Source organism: Equus przewalskii, chromosome 21 (assembly GCF_037783145.1).
Source record: "Equus przewalskii isolate Varuska chromosome 21, EquPr2, whole genome shotgun sequence".
Lineage (NCBI taxonomy): Eukaryota > Metazoa > Chordata > Mammalia > Perissodactyla > Equidae > Equus > Equus przewalskii.
Window position 1 is genome coordinate 23,136,120 of NC_091851.1, and position 19,803 is coordinate 23,155,922.

Here is a 19,803-nt window from a genome sequence, read left to right on the forward strand (position 1 = left end):
TGTAAGGGTACTTTGTACACTGTAAAGTGCCATATCAGTACTAATAACTAATACTCACATAGCACTTACTACATTGCCAGTACCATGCTAAGAGCTTTACACATCTTAATCCACTTAATCCTCTCACTGCTCCATGAGGAAAGTACTATTAATATCCCCATTTTCCAGAGAGGACACTGAGTGTGACACAGAGAGGTTCAATATTTTGCCCAAGGTCACAAAGCAAACAAGCGGTGGAGCTGGGATTCAACCCTAGCTAATTTGACTCCATTGTCCACCCTCCTAACTTGTATACTGCCCTGCCTCTCAGCAGGTAAATGAGAAGCTATCATATTTTGTAGTAGAAATTTGTAAATGTCTGCACTTTAGGAATAAGACAATCCCCAATATGTCTTTCAATGCTCATGTTGAAGTCTGGGGTGGGTGGTTGGAGGAGCCACGAATTTTGAGAAGGGAGACCTGGCTTATTGCCCCAACACTGCCCTCACTTGCTGTGTGAGCTTGGGCAAGTTCCTTACCTTCTCTGGCCCCTGGTCTCCATCTTGAAAATGAGGGCATTGGATCAGCTGGTCTTGAAAGTCTCTTGAAGCCCTTGTCCCAGTTCCAAGGTTCACTTCCTCCCCAGACCCCCACCAATGCTGCAGGGTTAGTAGAATGTGGCATGTGAGCAGGAAAGACTCCTTCAGACACTGTGGTGAACATCTCCTGCTGGAAACCACACTGGAGGCAGGGCTGCCCTCCTCGGCCCCAGCCCAGGAATTACAAGGTGACATTCCTACTGAGCCATCCGATGAGGGTGATTCAGCCTGAGTTAATCACCCAGGGTTGCCCCATCACCGTTCCTTGGCCCCATCCCCAGTTGGCTTCCCCTCCCCCGCAGTAAGCCTTTGACGCTCTCTCTCTGCAGGAAGGAAACCCCTTTGGCCCATTTTGGGATCAGTTTCATGTGAGTTTCAACAAGTCGGAGCTTTTTGCAGGCATTTCTTTCAGTGCCTCCTACAAAGACCAGTGGATCCAGAGGTACTTGGAGGGGCAGCATTGCTGGGTTTAGGGGAGGGGCATGGGGCTCATGGACCTTCCTGACCCTCTCCCCCTCTACCACACCCTGATGTATGAGACCAAAGGTGCAGCCATTCTGTCTGTTGAACTTGGGATCCTATGTGATCTGTTCCCATCTCAGCGCCTGACACGGCGGGACGTTGACCTGCCACAAGGTTGAGCAACAGTTTATCAGCCGATAAAGGATGTCATAAAAAGGCTATTATATAGTCACATGAGTCTCGATTTCCTCCTCTAGGCGTGAGAATCACTCCCCTGTTACCTTCCTTTTCACAAGGTGAAAATTCGAAGCAGCTTCTAGAGAAGAACAACTTCAGGTGCAGACTGAGAAATGATGTCATCCTGATAATAATTGAATTTGCTTTATTAATTGCGTTCCAGTAGGCCCTATTAAAAAAAATAGGTTAGCAGGGCATAGGCACAGGCTGTGAAATATTTATAGAGCGTCTGTCGTGTATGTGACAGAGTACTCAAAGACCAGAGGTGATATATAAAAATGAGGAAGACCCAGCCTCAGCCTTCAGGGAGCTACAGTCTAGTTGTAATGATGATAGCTAACACAGTGCATTTGCCCTTGATGCTATAGCGTGGCAGAAAAGAGCGTGGGCTTAGAGGTCAGTGTTGGCTTAGGAGCTTATGAATTCATGCGTGGTCACAGCATGTGGCATTTACTGGCCAAAGATAGACTGATGTAGAGAGACGAGCACAGGCTCAGGATAAGACAGACCTGAGCTCTGACCCAGCCCTGCATCTCTCTCAGGTGACCCTGAGCAAGCCACTCCAGCTGTCTGGACTGAGTTTCCTCCTTGGTTTAATGGAAGGAGCACTATGGTATCTGCCTCCTAGTCTATAAAGCACACAGCACACAGGAGGGGGCCAACCAGTGTTAGCTGTTACTTTTATTATTTACATGCTTTATTTTATTTAAGCCTTTGAGAAATGTCATGAAGTGGGTATTATGATCCGTTTCCATTTGAAAGGTGAGGAAACTGGGCTCAATGAGGTTAAATAACTTGCCCAAGATAATGCAGCTGTTCAGCGGACAGCTGGGGTCTGTATGTAAGTCTTTAGTAGCTAGTAAGAGCTAATGTTTATTTAGTGCCTGCTATGTGCTAGACACAGTTCTAAGTCTTCACTTCACCACCTAAGTCTTCTAAGGTGATGACTTATTTAATCCTTCCACAAGTCTGTGGGACAGATGTTGTTGTCATCTGTGCTTTACACATAAAAAATTTGAAGCAGAGAGGAGTGAAGTTACTTTCCCAAGGTCACACAGCTTGAAGTGGCAGAACTGGGATTTGAACCCAGGCAGTCTGACTCCAAAGCTCCCCTTCTTAATCACCGTGGAGAAAACAGCTGTGCCTTTAACAGCGGGCAGTTCCTATTTGCCCTCAGACTTGCCCTCAGAGCTAGTTCATGAGCTAGTGAGGATGCTCAGTCATGGCAGATTCTAATCCCCCCTCATTGTTGATCCCAGATAGGACATTCCCTTTTGATCACTGGCTTGGTTCTCCCCATTCAGCTCTGAAAGACTGGACCTGTGGCCAGAAGGCAGGCCTGCCCTCCAAGAATGGAGATTTGCCCCTTTTGACAAAATGCCAGAAAAAAAAAAAAATCACACCGGCTCTAAAAGCAGCTCCAAAAGCAAATTCCAGAAAGCCAAAAAAAGTGGACAATCCTGGTCGGAAGAGAAGGGACAGTGCTGCGTGGATGCACCAGTCAGGGAGTGCTGCTGAAATGCTTGTCCGTTGCTCCATAGTCATGTTTGAGTTCGTTGAGTTGTAGGAATTGGGTGAGGCCTTGGGGAAGCTTGTGCCTTACAGCCAAGTTTTTGGGAAAGGAAGTCTAACAGGGAAGATGAGGTCCCTGGAGCCTGTGTGAGAGAGTTAGGGCCGCCTAGGCAGCTGGCTTCCTTCATGCCTGTCTCCCTTCCACACCTGTTTTAGAAGCCCCTCCTGAGTGTCAGGCACTGGTCTGGACTCTGGGAATACAGGCAAGAATAAGGCAGATAAAGCCTCTGCCCTGATGGAGCTGAGCCTAATAGGGGAGACAGTGAATAAACTTACGTTAGACAGTTCCAGAAGACATAGTGCTATGAAGGACGAACAGGTGATGTGTGATTGGCAGGGCTGAGACCTTGTCTTCGTCAGCTCAGGCTGCTGTAACAAAATACCGCAGAGGAGGGGGCTTAAACAACAGATGTTTATTTCTCAGTTCTGGAGGCTGGGAAGTCTGAGATCAGGGTGCCAGTATGATCAGGTTCTGGTAAGGACTTCTTGGCTTGCAGGCAGGGCCTTCTTGCTGTATCCTCACATGTTGGAGGGAGAGCAAGTTCTCTGGTCTCTTACAAGGCTGCTAATCCCACCATGAGGACTCCACCCTCGTGACCTGCTCTAAACCTAATCACCGTGCAAAGGCCCCACCTCCTGATACCATCACACTGGGGCTAAGGGCTTCAACATGTGGATTTGGGGACCCACAAGCATTCAACCCATAACAGACCTAAAGGATGAGGAGCCAGCCCTGCAAAGAGCTGGAAGGGAAGGTAGTTCTTCTTGGCGGGGACCTTGAGCACAGAGGCTCTGAGACAGGAACAAGCTTCGTGTGGCCAAGGGGCAGGAAGAAGGCCAGTGTGGCTGGTGTGGGGCACATGAGGACAATGGTAGGCTGTTCCTGTCCTCTGCTGCTGCATAATAAATCACTCCAAAACTTAGTGGCTCAGCAGCAATTTATTAGTATATCTCAGAGTTCTGTGGATTGACTAGGCTTAGCCGAGGAGTTCTTTTGTTTGTGTTCTATTTATCCATTTTCTTCATGGAATCCCAACCGGATAAAATTTCAATCCGCATTAGACATCTAATTTCTTGGAATGAATACCGTTTAGAATATCCACCACAGACTTGATGGGAGATTCGTTGTTTTTTTTTTTAATAAAGAAAAAAACTAAATTTACTCATAATCCTATCACTTCTCAAAAAAACACTGCTAGCATTTTGATATATATACTTCCATTCTCCAGACATTTTTGTACACATATACATACCTATACGTATTAACGTAAAACAAAATTATTATATATAGTTTGTCATCAATTATTTAACGATCTTTTCTGAAGAGTAATTAATATCAATATTTACCAGATTCGTAAATATTCTTGACAGGATTAGTTCTAAACATATAAAAACATGAGATTTCAAAAAATGGTTACTGGTGTGTATATGTGTATTTATGCCAGTGGAGTGTCCCCATGTATTTATTTAACCATTTTTAAGTGTACAATTCAGTGGCATTAAGAACATTGATATTGTTGTACGACCATCACCACTATGCATCTCCAGAACTTCTTCATCATCCCAAACAGAAACTCTGTACCCATTAAACAGTAACTCTCTGTTCCCCTTCCCCGGGCCCTGGTAACCTCTATGCTACCTTTCTCTCTCTATGATTTTACCTATTCTAGGAACTTTATATAAATGGAATCATATAATATTTGTCCTTTTGTGTCTGGCTTATTTCACTTAACATAATGTCTTCAGGGTTCACCTGTGTTGTAGCATATATCAAAATCTGAATAACAGTCCTTTGTAGGTATAGACCACATTTTGTTTATCCATTCTTCTGTTGATGGACACTTGGGTTAGCTGGGCACTTGCTTGTGGTATCATGTGGCTGTAGTCAGCTCTCGTCTGGGGCTGGAGTCATCTGAAGGCTTGACTGAGTTTCATGTCCAAGAGGGCTCATGCTGGCTGTCGTCCGGGAGCTCAGCTGGAGCAGTCAGTTGGCATGCATGCACTTGACCTCTCCATGTGGCTTGGACTTCTGACAGCATGGTAGCTGGGTTCTGAGGGCGCATCCAGGGAGTGAGTGTTCCAAGGGACAGGAGGTGAAAGCTGCTGGCCCGCTGAAGCTTGGACCTAGCAGCTGAACAGTGTCACTTCCACCAGATGCTATGGGAGAGGATATAGAGCCCACCCACTGGGAAGAGATTCAAAGAATTAATCTTCCACATAGGGCAGGAGATTGGAGCAGTGGGCAGTGGGCAGACCATGCAGGGCTTTGCAGGCCCTGGTGAAGCAATCTGATAAGCCTGTGAATGCTTTGTAGGGGTGAGTTTGAGGGTGTATGTATTTTAGACATTTTGTAGAATAGTGGACACTTACTTGCTGTAGAATATTGTCCTTTGGGGGTTGGGTATGGGTGTAGGGAGAATGACATTGGAAAGGGTCAGGCTCTTCTCCGGGCTCACCATGTGGCTAGGCAGATTGCTTCCCTTCTCTGGCCACAGTGCTCCATTTATAACATGAAAAGGGTGAGTAAGATCATTGGTTTTCAAACTGTTCCTCAGAGTTCTTGAGAAGTGCCTGTGGTGCCACGGGGGCAGCAGTGGGGGCCAAGTTGGAGGAGTCCAGCTCCCCTCCTTCAACCAGTAACCCTCTTGTGTATCAGCTAAAGGTTTTGATAGCCACAAGTCTAATTTAGGCTACTTGTAACAAGACCGAAAACAATAGCAGACTAACAAGATAGAAGTTTGTTGTTTTCTTAAGTTAAAAAGTACTGGAGTATTCAGCCCAGGACTGCATGGCAGTGCCGCTGTGTCCTCAGGAATTAGCACCCATCTCTCTGCTCAGCGTCCCAGTACTTGCTTTTTCCTCAGTGTCACCTCAGGGGCAAGATGACTGATAAAACTTTAGCCATCAGGGGCTGGCCCCGTGGCCGAGTGGTTAAGTTCGTGTGCTCCGTTGCAGGCTGCCCAGTGTTTCGTTGGTTTGAATCCTGGGCGCAGACATGGCACTGCTCATCAAACCACGCTGAGGCGGCGTCCCACACGCCACAACTGGAAGGACCCACAACAAAGAATATACAACTATGTACCAGGGGGCTTTGGGGAGAAAAAGGAAAAAAATAAAATCTTTTTTAAAAAAAAGCTTTAGCCATCATACCCTTGCCCCAGGCAGCTGAAAGGACAAAAGGAGTAGAAGAAGGATACATCCTGACCTTTTTAAGGAGTCTTCCTTCCAGGTTGCTTACAGCTCATTGGCTGGTATTTAGGCACATAGCCATACCTAGCTACAAGAAGTACTAATAAATATCTTTATTTGGAGCTGCTTTGTGTCCAGCTGAAGATTGGGTTCTAGGGGAAGGGGCTAAGAGGTATTTCTTCCCCATGAAGTGATTTCTGAGGATCTTTCCAGCTCTGCTGGTTCTGAGTCTATAAATACCCTGGTGGATGTTTAATTCAACAGATATTTATTACACATTTGCTGTTGGAAGGCTGTGGACCATCATGCCGAACCATTCTTGTAGTATGAAGGTAACAGGTATTTGAGCACGTGGCTTGTCTTTCTCCCAGGCTGCAGCCTCCCTGAGAGGATATAGACAGGTGATGTGTAATTGGCGGAGCTGACACCTGAAGGAAGATGAGGAGCTAGCTGTGCAAAGAGCTGGAGGGAAAGGTAGTTCGTCACAGCAGGGCCGTGGAGAGCAAGGCTCTGGCTCGTTTGTGTCCCTGCATCCTCTGCATTCTGCATGGTATGCGTCCACTGGTGTACATCCATAGGTGTATCCGGGGCACAGAAGTGGATGCTGTGCATAGAGAAGCACCAGGTTGTTGGGAGATCTCAGTGGAGTAGCTGTGGTGGTGAAGAACCCCAGAAGTTCTCTGCGCCCAGCAGCAGGAGAGTGTGCCTTCTTCAGCTGGGTAGTGACCAGGCTAAGGGCCTGACCTAGGGTGGACAGTTAGGGGGCAGATGGAGGTGGGCAAGCTTTCTTTCCAATTAAGACCCTTAGTCCCCTCTTTCTTTCCAAACAACACTCTCATTGGGAGCAAATGAGCTCACCAGTCTTGGCTTCTTGCTGCTTTTCAGGTCAGAGCTGATGTCCCATTAGGACAACTGTGTGCTGATCCAGATCTGGTGGGAAGGTGGATTTTCCAAATCTGGAATTCACCAAGGGCCAGCAGCAGTTTCCTTCCAAGAGGTCCGAGAGGGCACAGATCCTGATTTGATCTTAATGTTCCAAGTTGCTGGGAGATCACAAACTCCTGCTTTCCTTTTGAAATCCTTTAAGGTGGCATCTAAAAGGAACTTGGCCAAGGGCCTGGCCCATATTAGATGCTCAGTTAATATTTGCTGCTTCTTCCTCTAACCCCTGAGAACCTAATCTGGTCTTTCTGGTGAGATCCCTGAATCCTTCTCATTTGTTCATTCTCTGCAAAAATACTTATTGTATTACTGTGTATTGAGACCTGTGCTAGGAGCTGGAAATCAGAAGAATAAGCCACAGAGTCAGCTCTTGAGGTACTTGTTGACTGGGGTGGGGAAGATGGGAGTGAGGAATAGTAGTTAAGAACATAGATTCTGAAGTAGACTGCCTGGATTCAAATCCCAACTCCACCAATTTCTAGCTTTGTGACCATGGGCACGTTACTTAACCTTTCTGTGCTTCAATTTCCTCATCTGTCAAATGAGAATAACAATAGTACTACCTCACAGAGCTCTTATGGGAATCAAATGAGTTAGTATACACAAAGCAATTGGAACATTGCCTATCAAATTAAGGCTCAATAAATGATTCACATGTATGTACATACAAAATTAAAATCTGACAAGATGAGCATTATATAGAGTCAGGCCATGGAACACTTGCTTGTTGCATCCTTGTCACAGGCCCTGGACCATGTGTGTGGGAATCATGGTGAACAAGACTGCTGGGGCCCCTACCCTCATGGGCTGACAGTGGAGACGGGAAGAAGTTGTTGAGTACATCAGTGTGCCTAGGGCGGTGAAGGAGACGTGGGACAGGGAGCCCTCGCCTAGGAGCTGAGGCTTGGTAGTGGTGACTGGTCTTGCGGGTTTGGAAGGTGTTAGCCGGGCGAGGTGTTTGGGTTGGGTGTAAAGAATGAGTGGCATGTCCATTGCAGCACTGTTGTTTGGGTGGAAGATTGGAACCACCTCACTATCCAGCAGGAGGGGACTACATAGGTAAATTGCAGTTTATTTGTGCAAAATGGGAACCTTCAAGAGAAGCTAACGTGATCACATGATCAACGTAGCCAAATCTCTGAAACATAAAGTTGAATTTTTAAAAAGTTGAAATAGGTCATGTACAATATGATGATGATAGTCAGAATTTTCCCAGAGCTTTCTGTGTGCCAAGGGCTATTCTGAATGCTTTGCTTATATTAATCCATTTAATCTTCTCAACAGCCCTATGAGGTAGGAACTGTTATCAGCTCTATTATACAGATAAGGAAACTGAGGCACAGAATGGTTAAGTCACCTGCCAAGTTAGTAAGTGGCACAGTCAACGTTAGAACAAGGCTGCCTAGCTCAACAGCCCATGCTTTTACCGTTACACTGGGTAAAAAGCATTTTTTACATTTATATAAATAGTAAAAGTGTAATCATGTGTAAAACCACAGTACCTTCTGGGAAGAAGAAGAAAAGAAGGAAAAGAGGTGATAGGATAGAGCTTTTGTTTAGATGTGCATTTTTTTTTAAATACTAAGTATTTGTACGAAGCAAAGAATATCTGCTAATTTGAGTCATGGGTATGTGGATCGGTAAATTATTTTCTGTATTTTCCTGTGTGCTTTGAAATATTTAACAATATTTCATTAAAATTTTTATTGAGATAATTGTAGATTGACATGCAGTTGTAAGAAATAATATAGAGAGAGCCCATGTACCGTTTACCCAGTTTCTGCCGATGGTAACATTTGCAAAGCCGGAAACCCGTACACTGTCACAACCAGGGTGATGTCCACCTGTCTTATTCAGATATCCCCAGTTTTACTTGTGCTCACTTCTGTGTGTGTATGTGTGTGTGTATTTAGTTCTATGTGATTTTATCACGTGTGTATGTTCGTGGATCCACCACCACAGTCAAGATATTGAAGAGTTCTAAGATCACAAGGATCCTTGTGTGGCCAGTTTATAACCATACCCACCTCCCTAAACACACACACACACACACACACACACACTCTCTCTCTCACACTCACACACTCTAGCCCCTGGCCACCACTAATGTCTTTTCATTTATGTTCTCTTCTGTAATTTGTTATTCCGAAAATGTTATATACATGGAATCATACAATATGTAACCTTTTGGGATTGGCTTGTTTCACTTGGCATAGTTCCCTTGAGATCCATCCAAGTTGTTGCCTGGATCAATAGTTTGTTCCTTTTTATTGCAATAGTGTTCCATGGTATGGATGCACCACAGTTTCTTTAACCCTTCACTTCTGGAGCGATTTCTGAGTTGTTTCCAGTTTTTGGCTATTATGAATGAAGCTGCTATGAACATTTGTGTACTGGTTTGTGTGTAAATATAGGTTTTTATTTCTCTGGGATAAATGCCTAAGAGTACAGTTGCTGGGTCATATGGTAATTGATTGTCTGGTTTTGTAAGATACTGCCAGACTTTTCCAGAGCGGCTGTGCCTGTTTCATGATTTTAAGAAAAGGATTTTAGCCGGCAGAGAGAAAGCATTCCACGTAGGGGGAAGAAGTCCGAGAGGTCTGGAGTTTGAAAGTGCAGTGTGAGTTTATGGAACATCAGGGTTTCACGTTGCTCAGATATAGCCTGGGTTTAGCTGATGAGGGAACACAGGTTTGCACCTCGTTCATTCAGTCAACAATTTTTACTGAGGTCTTACGTGTGTCAGTTGCTGTTCTAGGTGCCTGGAGGCACTGCTTTCAGAAGCCTGAGTGCAGCAGAAAAGACAGAGGTGAAACAATGACAAGGTGCATAGTGTGCAAGGGAGGAGGAGAGCCTTCAGGAGAGTATGATGGGGGCATCGGCAGACTCTGGTGCTTTCCATGAGGGCGGGGACCATGCCTGTCTTGTTCTCCCCTGGGCCCCAGCACGTAATAGGCAATCGATAAATATGTGTTAAATGTTGAGTGAGTGATCTCATCCAGTGTACACATTCCCTGTTAGTGGGACCTGTCCATTGCCCTCTGGAAGCAGCTGCACATCCCAATCCCGCCATGTGGGTAAAAGGGCAAAGGCTCAGTCCAGACACCCCACCCTGGAGTGAATTACCACACCACAGATTGGAAGCCAGCATGACATACAAAAGGTTAGAATACTCTACTGTAAATTTTTAATTGTTAAACAAGCAAAGAGGGTTGTAAATTCTCTGTGGCGGGACAGTATTGCATAGTGTGCCTCTTGCCGCCGCCAGGGTTTCTTATCAGCCCGTTGGGGTTTCACAACCTCTCCTGCTTCTTGCCTGTTACAGAGGCCCCTGCACAGGGTCTCTGGGGCATGGTGCAATGCCATCCTTTTTCCCGTGGGGGTGGTGGCCAGGCTCTCTGTGCATACGCTGTCTGACTTCCCCTCATCTGTCTTGTGCCTAGATTTTCTCCAAAGGAACATCCAGTGCTTGCTCTGCCAGGGGCCCCAGCCCAGTTCCCCGTCCTAGAGGAACATAGGCCGCTCCAGAAGTACATGGTATGGTCAGATGAGATGGTGAGAACAGGAGAGACGCAGATCCGTACCCACCTCATCCGGCCGTACGTGGGCATTCACCTGCGCATTGGCTCTGACTGGGTAACTTCCCCCTTCCTCTCATGGCTGGGTTGGACATATCCCTAAGCAGGGCTCATGCCTGTGGGGGTTGAACAGTGAACCTGTTACACCAAGTCCCAGCCAGGGCAGAGAGGTCTCAGTCAGCCAAGTCCATCGGACTGTGCCCCATGTTCCTGCCATAGACACATCAGAAATGTGGCTCCAAAGTGCTTGCTTGCCAGCTCCTTTTTTTTTTTTTTTTTTTTTGCTGAGGAAGGTTTTCCCTGAGCTAACATCTGTGCCAATTGTCCTCTATCTTGTATGTGGGTCACCACCACAGCGTAGCTGGTGAGTGGTGTAGGTCCACGCCTGGGATTCAAACCCACGAACCCAGGCTGCCAAAGTGGAGAGTGTGAGCTTAACCACTACACCACAAGGCTGGCCCCACGAGCTCCATTTTTAACAGTTGCCATTATCATTTTGCAGATGAATAAACTGAGATATCAAGCTAGACCATGGGTCAGGCAGCAAGCCAGAGAAAGACCCAGAGCTCAGGAGTCCTCGTCTCAGCTCAGTGTTTAGCCAGTAGACTCCTTGTTGAAAAACTAGCTCTAGAGATTGGGTGGGGCTCCCAAGAAATGAAGATGTCATCCTCCGAATCTGGAGGCTGCTTAAGTGTGCAGAAACCTCCTCAGGTTATCCTCCGTGTGAAAATAACAGGAGCAACGTAGACAAACTCCTTAATTTACATAAGAAGATATGTATATTTATGTATGTATGTTAGAAATGCTCATTGTCGAAGACTTGAAAATTACTGAAAAGTAGAGAAATTAGGTCAAAATTCATTCAGAGTCAATTGAGGAAGTAATCACACATTTACCCACTAGGCACCCTTCTTGCCCCGCTTCCACAGAGAAGGGCAGCCAGGCCTGGAATAGTTGATGAGTGCACTCAGCTAAACTTTCAAAGAACAGGTAGTTCCCATCTATACTTTCCTCAAACATAAAAAGGTATAAGATGCTGTTTTTCAAAAAGCTAGCAAAATGCTAATACCAAATGCAGATAAGGGTGACTCAGAAAAGTACAGCCCATTCTCCCTGAGGAACATAGATGCACAGATCCTGAGTGAAATACGAGCAAGTAAAATCCGATAACATATTAAGAATATACAACATAAACAAGTAAAATTTATCCCAGGAATGCAATTAAATTCACTATATTAACACCCAAAGAAGAAAAATCATATAACCATCTCAACAGAGGCCAAGAAAGCATTTGATAAAAGTCAACACTCATTCATGATTAAAAAAAAAACTCAACCAACCAGGAATAGGAGGGACCCACCTTAGCTTGATAAAGGCTATCTCTCTGAAACCCACAGCAAACATGGACGTCGTGGGAGCTATCAGAAGCGTTCCCACTGAAGTCAGAAATCAGATAAGGCTGCCCATTATCACCACCATGGTTCAGAATTCTACTGGAGGTCCCAGATAATGCAGTAAGGGCAAGAAAAAAAATTTGTAAAAAGCCAGTATCCCACTACCCAGAAATAACCACTGTTACTGTTTTGATGCATTTCCCTCTTCCCTCAATGCTTTTTTAAAAAACAGGGCTGAGCTCCTCCTATATTGCCTGCCTTTTTCCACTTACCAGCTTTTGCTTCTGGGGTTCTGGGCCAGTTGCTGTCTTTAACTCTGTCCCCCACCCCATCCCACAGAAGAATGCCTGCGCCATGCTGAAGGACGGGACTGCAGGCTCCCACTTCATGGCCTCTCCACAGTGCGTGGGCTACAGCCGCAGCACAGCGGTCCCCCTCACCATGACCATGTGCCTCCCCGACCTGAAGGAAATCAGGCGGGCCGTGAAGCTCTGGGTGAAGGCACTGAATGCCCAGTCGGTCTACATTGCTACGGATTCTGAGAGTTATGTGCCTGAGATCCAGCAGCTCTTCAAAGGGAAGGTAGGTGCAGGCCAGTGGGTATGCAGCAGGCAGGGAATCAAAGAAAGAGCCAGGGCGGTCCCAGCGCTCCCACTGCGTGCTTCATGACCTCACACCACCAGGCTTTTGCTTGGACATCCCATTCCTCTCCAGTCTCTACCCTTCTTTCAAACCTCAGCTCAAACACTCCACAGATGCTCTCCGGTTTTTTCTCCACTCCTGTCGCTAATGTGTCCCTACTGGGAGCTATTGTTGCACTTTATCACATCTTCTCTTGGGACGCTTTCTAGACTATGTGAGACTAGGGTAGAAGTGTGTCCTGTTTCTTCCCAGGAGTTGGGGCTCCTTGAAGGTAGGATCCAAGGCTGACTCATGGTTCTATTCCTCAGAGTCTAGACTGGTACGTTGACCTCCTCCAGGTCTGAGACCCCACCCTGCCATCACCAGTGTCTAGGACAGTGCCTAACACGTAGTAGACGCTTGGTAAATGTTTGTTGAATAAGGACGCTGAGAGTGGGCCCTTGGTAGAGATCCAGCGTAGCAGAGAGAGTAAGAGCGTAGACTTTGGAGCCACAGAACGTGGGCTCTATTCACTCTGCAGCCCTGCACAAGTTACTTTACCTCTCTGTGCTTCTGTTTCTTTGTCTATAAAATGAGACTGAGTGTAGTACCCTTCTCATAGAGTGACTGTGAAGATCAGATATAAAGAAATTAAAACAGTTCCAGTACAAAATAAGCGTTCAGTAAAGTTAGTGTCATTGATAGTAGAAGTAGGTGGTTGATGAATAAAGGGAAGGCTCTTTTGTGCTTAGTAAATGCTGAAGGAAGCAGTGAATGTAGGTATTCAGTGTATGACTAAATAGTAGAATGCGCTTGGTGCTGCCTGATTGCAGAGCAGGTAATAAGTATGTATCGATGAAAGGGCTGAATCAGTAGTAAGCGTTCAATAAGACTGTTGAATGAATGAAAGCCCTAAATGCTTGTGCAGACCCTAAAAGGCAGATACCTGCTCTCCAGCAGTGGACACCCTCGGCCTTATGTGGAGGGGCTCTCTCTCTCTCTTCACCCCAGACACAGGCTGGAAGCCGCGGCTTGTGGAGAAGGTGCTGAGTCAGTGCATTCTGGTCTCCCACCCACCCACTTTATAGAAGAGTATCAGAGCTGGGAGACCCCGGAGCGCCTCTGACCCAACCCCTGCGTTTTATAGCTGAGAAAGCAAAGTCCCAAGAAGGGATAGAATTTACCCAAGAGGGCTCAGAGCTAATTATAGTGGGCATGACACAGAGCGGGTAAGTTTCAGGGCGTGGGTGGAATCGCTTGGGGGATTTTGCCATGATTAAACTAGTATTATTTCTTTACTACCTTCCAAATAGCAAGATGATGATTTTTGTTACATCAGAAATCTCTGTGTGACAGCAAAACACTTTCAGCCCCAGTTCTGCCCCCACCCCCACCTCTGTGCTAAGTGGAAGCACTTGGAGAGCCCCAGGGAGTTTTTGTGAGTTTTAGAGTTGATGTGTTTGTTACGCCTTGAGCCTCCTGCCATTTTCTACTTCTTGTTCCCATGCCGCTGCCCTTGTCCTTCCCCACTCCTCAGCCCCCCCTCTCCACAGGCCCAGAGCCCACCCTTCCTGCTGAACTGAGCCTGCTCCTCCATTAAGCTGGGCCAGGACTGAGCCAGGGATACTGATAAGCTGGGGGGCTGCCTGCAAGGCTCATGGTCTAGACTCAGGGAAGAGGCTCTGCAGAGAACTATAACGTGCGCCACAAGAGAGGTCCGAGGGTGGAGGTGGGGCTCACTCCCTCGTCCAGTCAACAGATGTTTACTGAGACAGGCCCCAGGCCGCGTGACAAGCAAACCGACTCAGCCCTGGCCCCAGTCAGGTGCAGGAGACGGACATTAATCAGAGTCACTAAGGAGTGAAAACTATAAAGGGAGACGTGTGCTCTGAGGTGAAGGAACTGGTTCTGTGGGAGTGTAGGGCAGAGGAGCCTGTCCTAGCCTGGGGGCCAGAGAGAGCTTCCCCAAGGAGGTGAGACTTGAGCTGCCGGCTGAAGGCTAAATAGGAGTTAACCAGGCAAAGAGACAAGCACCCCACACAGAGGGAAGAGCATGTGCAAAGGTCTTAAGGAGGAGGGAGCTTGGTGTGTATTGGCTGGAGCTCAAGGGATGAGGGGGAGGCATGAGAGGAGATGGAGAGGTAGCCTGAACAGGGCCTTGTGGGCCTCATTCAGGACTTGTCATCTTGATCTGAAGAGCAATAGGGCACCATTTAAGGGTGTTCAGCTTGGGGTGGAGGGCGGGACAGGCAGGTAGGAGTATCTAAGAAAATTTCCTCTGGCTGCTGTGTGGTGAGCAGACCAGGAGGAGAGGCAGCGAGGGGACCAGTGAAGATGCAGGAGATTGTGGTGGTTACCAGGGAGTGGTAATGCATCAAGATAAGGGCTCACCTTTGGAGAATATCTCCGGAATTGATTGGACAGGACTTTAGGCTCCGAGGCATCCAGGCAGCAGAACTGGATGGGTGGGGTGCTCTTTGGTTAGATCAGTTTATTGGGGGAAGCCAAACCTGTCCGGCTAGGGCTTCGTGAGAAAAGTAGAGCTAGAGCTGAGCCTTGACAGTATGGTTGGGATTTTAATGGGAAGGGAGAAGGCATTCCAGGAAGAGAGAACTAACAAGCAGAGGCACAGAGTATGCGTGAGGGGTGTGTTTAGAGTTGAGGCTGGCAGAGGGGAAAGGGTGCTGGGGAAGGGGATGTTCCATGTTGGGGTGGGCCCCGGAGCTGCTGGACAACACTGCTCTCAGATGCCCAACGCTACGTCTTAATCCCCTCTGTGCCTCCTTTTATGTCTGTAACTTCAGCACAGGGGAAGAAGGCTGGGGCTATGGCTGCAGGCCTTGGCTGAGCCAGCCACCTTGGCCTGCACCCTGGCTGAAACGCTCTGCCCTTCCTCCTGCAGGTGAAGGTGGTGAGCCTGAAGCCTGACGTGGCCCAGATTGACCTATACATCCTCGGCCGAGCCGACCACTTTATTGGCAACTGTGTCTCCTCCTTCACCGCCTTCGTGAAGCGGGAACGGGACCTCCAGGGGAGGCTGTCCTCTTTCTTTGGCATGGACAGTCCCCCTCAGCTGCGGGACGAGTTCTGATCCTGGCTAGAGCACATCACCAGTCTGAGCTGGTCCCTCCAGCCAGGTCTGGCAGCCAGAGATGCTCCTAGGATTGATCCCCAAAGGAGCAAGCTCCTCCTCTCTCTCGCCACAGACAGAGAAAAGTACCAGGGACTTCCTGGAGGAGGAAGACAGTCTATCTCCCAGGGCACAGGACTTCCAAGCTCCTATGAGCCAGAGCATTTCCCCTCCTCACGTACTTCCTGCTGTTTCTCCTGGGAATTTTTCACACCAGCAAAGCAGTCCAACCTCTGTCTTTTGGTCTGCCCTGCTCTGAGCAGCCTGGGATGCTGACCTCTCTTCAGAGAGATTTTTTATATAGAGAGAGATTTTTATAGTTTGGATACAAGCTATGACTACCCTAGAACTCTCCCTCATTTAAAAAAATCAGTGAAGTTCATTAACGTAGGTACCTAAAGTGACCTTAACTGAATGTGGATGAGGCAGGGGTGGGGTGGGTATATTGGCCACTTTTCCAGCTGACTCCCAAGGTGACCCTCAGACTTATCCCACTGCCTGGCCAAGCCATTGTCGACCCCCTTCCTAGGCCATCTCCAGGGTTTGGGGCAGGAACAGTCTCCTCCGTTGTAAACACTGTGCCAATGGAAGCTATCAGTCTGGGTGCAGTGCAGGGCTCCACAGGCAGCTAAGTGCTGCCAACAATAGCGTGTTCCCAGCAAGGAGCATACGCCATCAAGCTCGCCATCGTGATATTGCTCTCAGAGTCTCTTGGTAGTTGGTGGCCTGCCACAAATCTGGCACCATCAGGGTCTCATAACACATCAGAAGCCAGGGCTTGCTGGTCTGGTGGGATCCTTCTGAAGGCTGCCGTCTCCTCTTCTGATTTCTGGTTCCAAGGGGCCTGGTTGTAGAATTTTGCCATTGAGTTGGTATCTGAGGCCTGTCCTCCTAGCCTCCCTTCTGTGGCTGGAGCCCTCAGTCCGTGTTCTCACAGGGAGTGCTTGCTAAGCGTCTGACCAGATAGAAGATGCCCAGGAGCCAGGAGCCATCAGAATTCCCAGTTTGGAAGCAACTTTTGCCCCTTCCCATCCAGTGTAATCTCTGCCAACCCCGTGAGGCTTAAGGTGTTACAGTCATAAGTTTCTTTGTCTCTGTCAGATGCTGCATTTGTAATATCCATGACTCCTGAGAATCTGTTATTTTTTTGGCCTTTTGGTTCTAAAATTCAACTCTGACACTGGCTGACCTCTTCCCCGCCCTGTGCCTCGCGTGGCCTTTGATCCTGGACAGGTGGGGGAGACTGACAAGAGCCCGGCCCAGAGCTCCGTGCAGGGCTTCTCCCCTGCTTACCTTTGGGAAGAAATACTTTCATCAGAGCAGACTGGGTCAGAGGTTGCAGGGCTATAAGGACATTAGACACCAAAGGTGGCATTTGCTGCCTAGAACTGCTGCCTAGCTCTTAGCAGAGAAACTGTACAGAAAGAGCTTTTGTATTCTCCCTCCCGGGAGAACAGGACATGTTTTAAATCCTGGGTGGACTCTGACAGATGGTTTGTCTGTTCAGACTTGTTCACGAGCCTCATTCAGAGACGCAGGAGCCCTTGTCCTCCGGCCTCCATCCGATGGTTAGGAAGGTGTGGCTTACTGGCTGGTTTCATTTGCTGGATTCATTTGCTGTCCACAACCTCACACTAGGCACGTGCTTTAGAGCCCGTGGCACTGCTGGGCCATCCAGATCATGATTAGCCTCGGCAGTAATAACAGCTTGTGTTCTGGAGGAGAGGGCGCAGGAGTTGTAGTCAGATCCAGTGTATGATGTAGGCAAGCACTTTATTCCTCTTTGGCCTGGTTTCCTCACCTGTAAAATGGTGATAAAACTGATGGGGTTGTTGAAAGGCTGAGATCAGATAAAGCACGTCTAGGAGCACATTGTATACTTGAAAGAGACAAAGACACCTATGTGGCTGTTGATTAATTTGACTGCCTCTTGTGGCACACCTACCCTGTGCCAGGCACTGTGCTTGTTTAGAGCTTTATGGGTTTGGGACCCGCCCCATCCTTGGGAAGTAGGAACTGTTAATATCCTCTTTCTGCACAAGGAAAAAACTAATGCTCAAAAAATTCTCAGAATTTTGCCAAGGCTGCACAGCTAGTAGTATTAAGCCAGGATTTGACTTCCCAAAGCCAGTGCTATTAGCCACCAGTTTACAGGGATGCACTACTCTGCTCTGCTGCCTCCAGTTTACAGGGATGTACTTCATGCTGTGTGTGCCACAGAGGCTTCCGATGGGAAAATGAGCAGCCAGCTTAGTTCCCATTGAGCTCCTTCTAGGGTTCTGCTCCTGCCAAGAGGTTTTGGGGAGGGCGAGATCACCCAAGAAACAGAAAGCCCACGTGAAGCTACAGCTCTCTTGGGTGGTTAGTTAGGTCAACATTCTTTCATTCACCAGGTATTTATTGATCACCTACTATGTGCCAGGCTCTGTACCAGGTACTAGGGATTCAGCAGAGAATCAGACATAAGGTCTTTGTTCTCAAGGAATTTGTATTCTATTAAGTAGAAGACACTACAAACAAATGTACCATGGGAGGTGTTGATTAAGCACTATAAAGAAAGATAAAGGGTGTGGGGTGCAGAGGGGAAGCAGTGCTGGTTTAGACAAGGAGCTCAGGTGAGCCTCTCCCAAGAGCTGCTGTGGAGGAGCGAGGGACACACTCATCCAGATGTCTGGAGGCAGCACACTCCCTCACCTCCCCCTCGCAGAGGAAACAGCAGTGCAGAGGTCCTGAAGCTGGAGACGGTGAGTGAAGAATAGCAAGGAGGCCAGTGTGGCTGGATTGGCAGGAGCGAGGCAGTGGGCAGAGCAGTAGATCAGAGCAGGAGAGGTGGTGCGTCCTGCAGCCTGGAGGGCAGTGGTAAGGTCGAGGCTGGGCTTTTATTTGGAAAATATGGGAAGCCTTTGTAGGGTCTGCACAGAGAGGGTCATGGTCTGATTTACATTTTTGAAGCACCTGTCTGGCTGCCACATGGAGAAGAGATGGGAGGGAGGAAGGGTGGAAGCAGGGAGACCAATGCAGGGCTGTTAGACAGATGTAGGGGGGAGAGACACAGTGGGACTCAGGATGGACTCAAGCAAGGATCATTGCATTGAAGATGGTGGGAAGTAGTCAGATTATGGATATATAAAATTATTTTTAAATTTCAACTTTTTTAAAGATATGTCTTTGCATAGTTTTAATCATGCTATGTATAGAATTTAATATCCTGTTTTTCACTTAATAGTATATTTTCCATGTTGGTACATAGCCTGAATAAATGTCTTTAGTGACCTAAAATTCCACTGAGGGCTGTCCCACAGTTTATTGTTGTCCTATTATGAGAATTTAGTATATTGTCAATTTTTCGCTATTATTATTTGAAAATATTTTTATTTGTAAGATTCCTTTCTGTATCTAAAATTTCCATTAAGGTAAATTCCCAGAAGTGGATTTGTTAGATCAAAGACTTAAAAATAAAAACTTTTATTATGGAAAAACTCAAATATACATAAAAATTGTGATTAAAAAAAGGAACTCCCAGTTTCAACAACGCTCAACATTTCACCAGTCTTGTTTCAGTTACCATGCCACCCCCCATGTCTTTTTGCTGGAGTCTTTTATAGAAAATCTAAATACATTTTGAAGGAAGAGCCAACAGGGTTTGCTGACACACTGAATTGGGATAGGAGGGAAAGAGGGAGGTCCAGGATGCTCTGAGGTTTAGGGCCCAAGCAAGAGGGAGAAGGAGTTGTCCCTGTCTTGCAGGTTGACCTTGAGGCAGGTCACCTCACCTCTGCCTCACCTCCGAGTTCCAGATGCTAACGGTGGTCCAGGCAGTGTTTCTCAAAGGTGGTCTCCAGAGTTCCTTGGAGTGCTGGTTGATAAGGCAGATTCTGGGCATCCACCCAGACCTAAGGAATCAGAATGTCTGGTGGATAGTACCCAGAATGAACATCTTAATCACCTACAAGTGATTTTGATGCCCAGTGGCCCGAGACCTACTTAAACTGTGATCCTCAGACCAGAAGCATGGACATCACCTGGGGCAGCTTGTTAGAAATGCAGGCTCCCGGGTCCCACCCAGACCTACTGAATTAGAATACCTGCGGATGTGGCCT

At 47.3% G+C, this 19,803-nt stretch overlaps 1 protein-coding gene across 1 annotated transcript in view; it reads left to right on the forward strand.

The window, feature by feature from the left end:
- POFUT1 (protein O-fucosyltransferase 1) overlaps positions 1–19,188 on the forward strand; it is a 25,433-nt gene extending 6,245 nt beyond the window's left edge. Inside the window, exons 4-7 of the mRNA XM_008525255.2 lie at positions 908–1,020; positions 10,424–10,616; positions 12,292–12,534; positions 15,476–19,188. Of these exons, the coding sequence (XP_008523477.1) occupies positions 908–1,020; positions 10,424–10,616; positions 12,292–12,534; positions 15,476–15,664 (738 nt within the window). The 3' untranslated portion in view covers positions 15,665–19,188. The remainder of the gene's footprint in view (positions 1–907; positions 1,021–10,423; positions 10,617–12,291; positions 12,535–15,475) is intronic.
- Positions 19,189–19,803: the final 615 nt, after the last annotated feature.